Genomic DNA, 10,968 nt, shown 5'->3' with positions numbered 1-10,968 from the left:
TCTTTTAGTTTGAGGACATGTGACCTTCTTATGCCCTACTTATTTACACACATTGCATGATATTTTTCCTTGCTTTAGACACAGTGTGTCTTAGGAGCTTTTATGATGCATCTCTTCTTCTATTAACCTTTGGTCTACCTAGAATTCTTCTCTTCATTGGTGGAAAAGGTGGTATGAATTCAGTAGGTGGTCACATATTGCTACCATGCATCCCATAAATTAGGTACTTGTAAGTGTTCTTGTACACAGCACCATAGAACATTGTATCCACATAAATTTCAACATCTCTATTCAGAGAGGATATAGTTACAACTGAATGCACGTATCCATACCCATTAAGTTGCCACACAATACAAGTACAAGTCTTCTTTTATAGGTCAACAACATAGGACTCAGTCATGTTTCTTGTTTCAAATTGGTTTAGACCATTTGGTAAAACTTGTCAATACCTATTGCAAACATACCAAAATTAAGTACCTAAATACAATTAGGAGTGTAAAGATTAGAAAGTACCTTTGAGCTCTTTTTAATTGATTCAGTAGGAGTGTAGTTGTTAGGCAAGGCTAATCAGGCCATGAACTACCTTTGATCTTTAAAATGTATATCCTCTCCATAACATACAATCTAATCTCCTCTAACATGGTGATGATTGGCTTTTTCCTTGCATCCTTGATTACACTGTTGAAGCTCTCAGATAATCCATTCTCCACTGCATCACACATCCTTTCCTCTTGAAAGAATGCTCTACTCTAAGATTTGGGGTTTGTTTCCATAAGATAAGAAAAGGTTGCAGGGTTAAGCACTTCAATCTCCTTTATGGCAGCATTGAATAAAGGCTCGTTGGATGCCTTGATTGCCTTCCAAAACATTGTATCATAGTGTACACTACTTAATTTTTTCCTAAAGTTGGCAACAATATGTCTTGCACACTGCCTATGTTCAGCAATAGGCGGTACCTCTTTGACAACCTCTAACAGCCCCTATACAACAATGGTAACATGTTAGAGAAAATGAATACACCATTACAATATTTAAAAGTAAGAAGTAAACAACATATCTTATGCTGATCCGACATCAATGCTATACCAAAACCATTATCCAATTCAGGGTCATCTCTCAAGTCTTCCAAAAACCATTTCCAATTTTCTTTGTTTTCTACACAGACAACTGCCCATGCAATTGGGAATATGTGATTATTGGCATCCCTTCCTACAACACATATTAGCTCTCCAGTACATAACCCTTTTAAGAAACATCCGTCTAAATTTATAACCCTTCTGCAGCTCCCTTTCCATCCTTGCTTTAGCCCATCAAAACACAAGTAAATCTTGCTAAAGTAATTTTTACCATCTGGCATAGAATTGACATCCATTTTGACTATTGATCCTAGATTGGATCTTCTAATCTTCTCACCATATGACCAGAGCTTTGCATAGTGCTCCACTAGTGTTCCTTCAGTCGGTTCAATTGTGTACTTCTTTGCTCTTCTACACTATCTCATACTCACATTTAAACCAAATTTATCTTTAACCTCATCCCTAAGTAGTCTGACACTAATCTTTTGTTTCTGTAAGAATTGTGTTGTGTAATAAGTACCTATGTTCACAATTAAACTTAACTTGAAGTTTCTTGCACAGTTATGCTCATTTATGAGACTCTTAATCTGGAAAGACTTTTCCTCACTCATCCAAGAAGCCCACATTCTAAACTTGCACTGCCCAGAACAACATTTCACTAACAGTCTCCTACTATCATTTTTTGTAACATAACTGATAACCATTTGCTACAGTATAGTTACACATCATATGTTTCAGTTGTTTAGGACTCACCAATATCATACCTAATACAGGTTTCTGCTTTTTCTAATGAACATTCTCATTGTAAATAGCCTGGCTAGTAGATATTATCTCATCCTCATGTAAATGATCATATGGCTCTTCACGAGGTGGACTGTGGGGGGGTGACTTGCTCCTTTGGGCACAACTTACTCAGAAACTCATCATCTTTTGTCTTGTTCATAGGAATGCACTCGTCAGGTTCAGTGTCCACTTCCATGTGATTGTCATCATCTTGCTCACCTTGCAAATCCTCCCTTGCCCTTCAATATCATCCCTACTACCATGTAAATCTTGCATGTCGATTCCATCATCTATACCTATATGAATTTGCACTTCTTCATGAACTTCATTTGCACCAGACAACTCGTCTAAAGAACTGCAAACTTATGCTTGCTCTTCAAGAATCCATTGATGTACATTAACACCAAGATGGACCATGTATACATTAATTACAAGATCAGAAGCATACCAAACTTCGATTAGTTCCATATAATCCATATCAGTGGCGATTATCCTCAATCCATCAGGAAAGTCAATATCGGGGGATGCAAAAGTACACATTCACACATCTCTCAACAGATAATCTTTCAAGGAACTCCATAAATTCGATTTTGTCCATTCCAATAAAATCTACATCATCAAACCTTTGCTCGGCTCCATCTAAGTAAGTAATAGGGGTACCTGGTAAAAATTACGACAAAATGTAGATCAATCTTCATGAAAACGGCTATAGCAACGACAAAATTCGCCGATTTGAGCGACGAACGGTTGAAGAAAAGGGTAGGACGGAAGAACAATTGGACAAAGGATTTAGATGAGGATGTTACAAAAGAAAGAGTTCGAAAGAGACACTTGAGAGTTGAGTGGTTTAAAACGCATGGTAAGTCTCATTAACTCATCTACATGTGGCAATGACATGGACTTAGTTAATCTAATTGGATATACGTGGAATTGGAAAATTGCTACGTGGGATGGGTGTCACCGGGTGACCCTTCATATTTCAAAAAGTGTCATTTTAAAACCAGAAAACACAAGTACAAGCCCTGAAAATGTAAAAAATAGTCACAAATGACCATTTAAACCATTATACGTAAGTTTATAGGGCTACAGTAACAATAACATTATTTAGTGATGTTTGTCTATTAATACAATATACAAAATATTTGTAAAAAATATGTACGCCAAATTTTTATAAAACCAATAGATATAAGAATTACTTCTAAAAATCTCAGTAAGTTAGAAAAGTAAAATATACTTGAAATATTCTTTTTTTAGTTAAAAAAAACCATGTAATTAGTTGGAGATGGATTATTTTTACACCATTTTTTGTAAAGAAAATTATATTAGAGTTTGAGATCATTTAAGGCGTTGTATTTTGAGTTGTATTTTGAAAAGTTGCCGATCATACAAATAGACTAAAGGGTTCAAAGTGTAGCATATCACCTAAGTGCTTTTATTTTATGTTTAATTAAGAAATTACTTAAAACTTCAATTGTTAAACACAAGAAATAAGTTACATTTTTACTTATTTATTTTTATACGGTTTTAATTAAATTTGGCAGACGAACTATTTCAAATGTTTCTAAAATTTAAACATATTATTAGTTTATTACATACCAACCATGAAAGTTATATATTGAATCGGTCAATGTAACCTACTATACCAGCTACATCTAGTTGTCAACTTTCTTTTTTATAATTGTCAACAAAATTAGCTTAATTCTCAAAATAAAAAATATATAGTCAAAATTATATATAAGTAAAAAGGTTGGTAACATGTTCTATTGCATGTCGACCAATTCACGACAAACTTTCATTGTTTGCTATCGTTCGTTGTCCGAATTTTGTGTAAGCTTTTTATATATGTATATCATGTGTTTTCTAATTGTAAAATTGTGATACAAAAGGAATAAATTGCTTTAGTTACTGAATTAGAGTCCAAGACCAAATAGATTCTATGGCTTATTCAGAATCATATGTGCACATCGGTTTGGTGGGCCTTTATCGTGCCTTTTGTAAATGGACTTGTCTTGATCAAAGTGGTCCCAAATGATTCTAGCCCAGTTTTATTTTTTGTTTTTGATTCATAGACTTCTTATAAAAAGCTACATTCGAAAATGGGATTAAAGTCTGAATCATAAAATTCAGAAGAAGTCTGGCGAAAGGGAGAGGACGACATATCAAGATTGAGTTGAGTGGGTCTATTAACTTTAAGATACTTGTAAAAATATCAGGAAAAAAAAACATATTCAATCGACTCTAATGTAATTTTGTGTATGCAGGGATTCTTGCAAACTTAATTTATGGGTCTTGATCGACTATACACCTTCAAACCTTAAACGTTGAGCAAAGTTGAAAAAAATAATGTTCGATATGAAACAAAAAAAAATAGAGTTTCAAATTTGAATAAAAAAATTAAACTTAGTGTCAATCGTTAAAGTGAAAACTTAATGTCTTTTGTGAGAAAAAAAATCGATTTTGACACGTCAGCATGTCGCGCCAGCAGGTAACCGGTAAAGCAGTCAAATGGTCAGAACTCAAATGGTCAGAACCGTAACAAATTGGAAAACAAAATATTAAATTTGAGACAAAAACACACACACAATATCAAATTAAAATTTTGATATAAACTAAGTGTATTTTGTGCTATTTATCCTACACCAAATTTTATCTAATGGTCATATCACTTCCTTATTTTTAACATTTCTAACTAATATGTTCTTAAACATGCCTCTATTCCGCGGGTATGGTATGGTGGGTGGTTTTTTGTAGAGCCCATTTATTTTTTTAGGTAAAATTAGTTAAATATAATTTAAAATTAGAAATGATAGACCGACGATCAAAACTGCAATAAAATTCACTCGTGAACCGTATTAATAAAAAATAAAAATAAAATAAAATAAAATTTAAAAAAAAAAAAAAAAAAAACATTTTGACCAAGAATTAAACTTTTGTACGACAGCAAAAGCCATTTCTTTAATTTACTCTAAATTTTATATTACAGATAATTGTGCAAAATCATTTATTTTGAAATCCAAAAAAAAAACTAATAGGAAAACAGGAGTTCCATACCAAATTTGATGTAGTTAACCTCAATTTGAGAGTTGAAAAAAATTCTGTACATTTCTGTAATTAAATTGCTGTTATAATATTTTAATACCGCATTCATCACAGACATAAGACTGTTTGATACTATATTTGACATGACAACTTCAATACACATTCAATGTGCATTTTGACTAAATTGAAAGTGGCATTAATAAAGTAAAACTGTAAAGTTACAAATTTATCTAACCTTTAAAAAAAAAAGAAAAAAAAAGACAAATCCTCTTTCTAAATATATCTAATAACAAAGGTACATACTTTTTTCTCATCAATAAAGAATCCTAGCTATAGGTCCTTCCAAACCTATTAACAACCTCCCAAATTGTAGACATAACACACAATCCATAAATGGTACAAATCCAACCTTTTCAAACCCCTCCAAACATACCATAAAACCAACCAATTTTTTGGTAAAATCTGATTACAAACAACCCAAAAACATACCTTCAGAAATCACCAAAAAAAGATTTCAAAAAAAAAAAAAGGAACAATGAACTATTGATTCCCAGTTCAATCCCTAATCTAACACCATAAAAAAAATAAGATTAAACAAAAAAAAAAAAAAAAAAAAAAAAAAAAAACTAGCTATTTTAAATTTAATTTATATAGACGAAAGATCTTCATAAACCGTCTTAATCCCCGGGCGCTCAGAAAGCGGCCGTAAACACCGCAACGCAATCCCAAGCACCTCCTTCATCCCCTTATCCGCCGCCGGAGTTCCCATTTCCGTCATCAACACCGCCTCAAAACAATCCGCACCCCGCCCTTCGGCCACCTTCAACCGCACCCAATCATTCAAATCCACCCCACCACCACCCTCCCCCGCCACCACATCTCCGGCACATTTTCCGGTCAAAAGCTCCAACAAAATAACTCCAAATGCGTAAATGTCTGATTTGAAGGAGGGTAGGGGCCGCTTGGATGCCGCCAGCTCCGGGGCCCGGTAGCCGAGAACTCCGGCATCAAGAATTTGTTCGATGGTCCCCGCTTGTGTCATGAGGCGGTGGAGACAGTAATCGGCTACACGCGCGTTTAGATCTTGACCGTCTAATAAAATGTTGGTTGACTTGAGGTTTCCGTGTGGGATTGCTCGGTCAAAATGGAGGTAGTTTAGACCGCGTGAGATGTCGACTGCTATTTTTAGCCTTTGTGCCCATGTCAATGGAGGGCCTTTTCTTCCCGGTCGATCTAAAAAGCCAATACACAAATGTTAATTAATTGTATGGGTTTAGATCATGTAAGAAATAGCAATGTACTTTTTCATTGGTTTGTTTATGGTACCTTATGTTTTGTGTTTTTTCCATATTAAACCTTATCTTTATTTTTTTCATGAAACACGACTTGTATTTTTTCCGAAAAAAACCCTCGACCTTCTGGATGTTTCAAATAAATACTCAACTTATTTAGTGAAAAAAAAAAACTCAGATTTTACAACTTTCTTTTTCGGAGAAAACATGACTAAAAGGGTCAGATTGGAATAAATGAAAAAATGCTAGAACTTTTTTCATGAAAAAAATAAAGATGAGGTTTAATTCGAAAAAAACACAAAATATAGGGTCTTTTATGATATTAAGTATTAACCCTTAGTTTATTGATTATTATAGCATCCTACTTTTGCTTCTTCCTGTTGGAGTATTATAGTTTGAAAAATCTAGTTGATTATCATTATGGCAAGAAAAGTACATTATTATTTCATGCATTTAGCTTCGTTTATTATTTTAGTAATTTGATACAAATAAATGCAAAATGGATAAAAACATATATATGAGATAAAACCTAATAGGTTAATTAGATGATCATCATAAAAATCTGAATACAGTCAATACACCATTGCACTTTCAAGAATCTTAGTGAATAAAACAAAGAAACAGCAACATACCTTCATTTTTTTCAATTACAACATTGTACTTTTCAAAAAAATTTCTTATTAAATTATGAATTTGAAAGTCTACCTAATTATAACATTATAGTTTGAATTTTTTACTAACGCATTATACTTTAAAAAATATACCAGTGAAATTTGCTTTGTATTTGGATGACACTGCTATAATTGGCTATAGAATTCCCAAAGCAACAAAAATAAAAATCCTATTATAAAGTACATTGCTATTTGTAGTTTAGAAAAAGATTCATACCATAGAGAAAACTCGCAAGACTTCCAGGAGATATATAATCCGAAAGAATTAGCTTCTCGTGTTGCGTGGGCCCCCAATAATACCCTCGTAAACCAACCACATTCGGGTGTCTAATATTCGCAAACTTTTTCGCCTCTTTTGCAAAATCCTTTCTTTGTTTCGCAACACCTTCTCTCAACCATTTCACCGTCAACAACAAACCGTTATCAAGGGTGGCACGATACGACGTCCCGTGGCTGCTCCTCCCCAACACCTCCGCCGGAGCTCGCGAAAGCTCCTCCGGCGAAAACGACACCGTGTCATCAAGAAAATAAAGTTCTCCCGCCAACCGATCCGGCGACCGGACATCAAGCCTCGCGAGGTTTTCCACAGTGTACGAGTCGCCGGAATCCGGCGAGTACGAGAAACCGCTCGTTTTCGACGGTGAAAAACTCGCCACCGCACCACCACCGCCGCCGCCGCCTACAACACCGATCTTTTCCGGTGTAATCGCCTCCGATGACGACCCTTTTCGTATATCGCCGGAGGAAACCGCGGTTGCACCGCCACTCCCGCCAACGGTATGGCGGCGGATGTCTTTCGTCCCGACTTCCACCGGGCGCCGTGAAACGCGCATGTAGTGGATGAAAACCGCTAGGAGGATTAAAATCACAACTGCAATAACACACGCGACAATTACAAGCACTTTGAAAACGGTTTTGATCGGTTTTTTCTTCCCGGAGGTGGAGTTACCGGATTTTGGTCCGGCCGGGGGATTCGGAAACTGAAGGTTGGAGTTTCCGGGAAAGAAGGAAGATTCCGGAAACTTCCGTAAATTTTCCGGAACAACTCCGGAGAAATCGTTGTAAGACGCGTTGAATCTCGTTAAATTATCGGACAAATTCTTTAAAAGCGGGCCCGTGAAATGGTTTCCGGAAACATCTAGAGAAACGAGAGAAGTAAGTCCGGTTAAAGATTCGGGTAAAGAACCGGTGAATTTGTTTCCGGAAACATCTAGAACTTCAACTCCCGATAACAAACCGAAACCTTCCGGAAACTCGCCACCGAATTGATTACTAGAAATATCAAGAACCCGAATCTTGGATACATTCGATAGGGAATTATCCGGAAAAAAATCGATATTTCCCGAAAGTTGGTTTCCATTAATGTAAAGTTCTTGCAAAGTAGGCATGGAGAGTAATCCATTCGGGAAAGGTCCATTGAATTGATTTGAAGCAAGATCGAGTGATTCGAGTCTCGGAAACATTGTGATTACTTTTGGGATTGTTGAATTGAGAGAATTATGGGAAAGATTCAAGTGATTTAGCCTCAAGAATTGAGATGTGACTTCTGGGAATGAACCGGTCAACCGATTTTGACTAAGGTCAAGAAACTCGATGTTTGCCCATTTGACTAATTTGGTCAAACTTCCTTCGAAATTGTTGTTTGATAAATCAAGAACAGTGCATCCACCCGTCACCAATGGAAGCTCACCCGTGAGATGATTGTTGGATAGATTGAGGACTTTTAGAGTTGCTGGCATTATCATACTCATTGGACCTGTGAATTTGATCAAAGAAATGTTTTAATGGAAAGAAATGAAAGTAAAATGATATAATAAATAAATCAATGATACTATTTTACCTGTGAAATTATTCCCACTCAAATCTAACTCGTTTAGCACCAACGAATCATCTTTCAGAAGATCATTTGGAATAAACCCAGAAAACTGGTTATTCGAGAGCTTAAGAACTTGAAGAACATATGCAAAATTAAAACTCGGAAGTTCTCCAGATAACTGATTGTAGCTCAAATCCATCATCACTAAGCTCCCAAACTTCAACAAACCACCGGAAACTAAAGATCCGGTTAACCGATTCCGGCTAAGATTCAAGTATTTCACAGTGTCAGAAATCCCAGGTAAGAACTTCCCATCTTGATTTGAAGAAGTTAACAGATTCCCACTAAGATCAACGTGAACGGAAGTTGTAAAAAGCAGGAATTCAACGTCGAAATCACCTTCAAGCGTATTTCCATGGAGGTCAAGAACTTCAAGCGCTATCATGTCCTGAAACCCTTTCGGGATTTTCTTTGTGAGCCCGTTCATTGATAGATTTAGGTAAACAAGGTTGTTTAGCGTTGTAATGGACGGTGGAATTGGACCAGAGAATAAGTTCCTGCTTAAATCGAGAGATTTTAGCGAGCTCATCTCTGAAATCCAATCGGGAATGGACCCTGAGAAGCTGTTTCCCGCTAAAGACAGATTCATTAAGCTATTGACCTTTCCGATATCAGGTGGGAGAGACGAATTGAAGAGATTATCGGAAATATCGAGAAACGAAAGCATTTCGCCTAATTTGTTTGGGAATTTTCCAGTCATGGAGTTGTTGGATATCGAAAGGGTTACCAATTTTGTGAGATTTGCGAATACATTCAAATCGATGTCAGCTGATAGTGACAGATGATCGAGGACCACACCGGCGACATTACCACCATTGCACATGATTCCATTCCAGGAAGATGGGCAGCCATTGAAGTCGATTGACTCTTCATTCCAGGAATTAAGAACGAACCCAGTTGGATCATGTTTGATTCCTTTTTTAAACTCCAGTAATGCTAAAATATCCTGGGAAGGAAGCTGACTCATAGCAGGAACAATACACAAAACCAGTAATACAACCCTAATCATCTTCTTCATCGAACAAAAAAACCCAATGTAGCTCTGAACTTTTCTGAAAAACTTAGATTAACAGCATTCACAAACACAATACGACTTGAAAGTAGGGTTTATCGGCTTCCCCAAATGGGTTTGAAGGCTATGTATCCAGAACTCGAAAGGGTTTACCTAAATCAAACTGTAGAGCACACCAAGATTCATAAAACGAACAGAAAGCGGATGTAAGAGGTAAAACGGAAGCAATGCAGGATGAAATGCTTGCAGGAAATGAAATTTAAACTACAAATGGAGTATGGGTTTTAGGTTTTGTAAGATTTAGCGAATATCTTTACCCGTACTAGCGGTGGTGACGAATTTACAACTTTGAACACTGTTTCGAAAACCCTTTTTTTCACTTGAAATAAAAGGTTGAAGCATCGACGAATCTTAGAGTGTAGATTTGCTGCATTTTAGTTGCTAGAATGGCCTGAAAGGGTGAGATATGAGCGCTGCCGTCGGTTGTCGGAGGCGGTGAGGGTGAGGTTACGGCGGCGGAGCAAGCGTGGGGGAAGCACTCTGTGTGTGTGTGTGTGAGAGAGAGAGAGAGAGAGAGAGAGAGAGAGTATGTGATATGGTGATTTAAGACAGGACTTGTGGAGTGAATGGGCTTTGATGTTTCTTTTACTTTTTTTCATTTTAATTTCATTCTTTTGGATAAAGAATTCTCTGATTATTTTGTTTGTCTCTTTAGAACTTTATTGAATAAAAATAGTTACATATATTTATTATTTTTGTTTTTTTTTCTTATTTTTCGTACATATTTACTTTAGTGATATTTTTCAGGAACAAAAAATTGTAAAACTTTAAGCTTAAAATATCAACAAATTTGTAACAGATTTCTTTATCATAGTTTTGTATTTTTTTCACGAGTCACATCATTACATTCTGATTAAGTAATACAAACAAAATTTTATTTATATATTAGATAAATTGGTTAAAACATAATATTCTAACAAAAATAGACTGAAAACATTGAGTTATAGTTGAATAAATTATTTAAAAGCACAATTTCAAAATAAGAAATACAAATTAAAATAATAATGTTATATTTTGGTCAATTTGATAAAACATAACATATTAACAAGAAAAACTTCGAACATACAATCATAATAATAAAGATAAAAAATACAAAGAAGAAATACATAAAAATAATATATATATATATATATATATATATCATTATTTTTCATATTTA

The 10,968-nt window shown here is 35.4% G+C and overlaps 1 protein-coding gene across 1 annotated transcript; it reads right to left on the bottom strand.

Moving 5' to 3' along the window:
• Window positions 1-5,308: 5,308 nt before the first annotated feature.
• Window positions 5,309-10,395, bottom strand: GHR1 (Leucine-rich receptor-like protein kinase family protein). Its single transcript, XM_079012679.1, has 4 exons — window positions 10,067-10,395; window positions 8,702-9,912; window positions 7,079-8,617; window positions 5,309-6,131 (listed from the first exon to the last, which is right to left on the bottom strand). The coding sequence occupies exons 2-4, from the start codon at window positions 9,753-9,755 to the stop codon at window positions 5,545-5,547; spliced, it is 3,180 nt and encodes a 1,059-aa protein (XP_078868805.1). The 5' UTR covers window positions 9,756-9,912; window positions 10,067-10,395; the 3' UTR covers window positions 5,309-5,544.
• Window positions 10,396-10,968: the final 573 nt, after the last annotated feature.

Source organism: Lactuca serriola, chromosome 8, assembly GCF_051521515.1.
Source record: "Lactuca serriola cultivar US96UC23 chromosome 8, Lser_US96UC23_V15, whole genome shotgun sequence".
Taxonomy (NCBI): Eukaryota; Viridiplantae; Streptophyta; class Magnoliopsida; order Asterales; family Asteraceae; genus Lactuca; species Lactuca serriola.
The sequence above is the reverse complement of the archived record's forward strand: the minus strand, read 5'-3'. Positions and strand labels throughout refer to the sequence as shown.

Excerpts from the sequence above, each read along its gene's own strand:
- GHR1 (XM_079012679.1), bottom strand. The coding sequence starts at position 9,755 with ATGAAGAAGATGATTAGGGTTGTATTACTGGTTTTGTGTATTGTTCCT. Across the intron at positions 8,618-8,701 it reads GAGTGGGAATAATTTCACAG|GTCCAATGAGTATGATAATG; the intron begins GTAAAATAGTAT and ends TCAAATTCACAG. Across the intron at positions 6,132-7,078 it reads TCTTGCGAGTTTTCTCTATG|ATCGACCGGGAAGAAAAGGC; the intron begins GTATGAATCTTT and ends TTGGCTTTTTAG.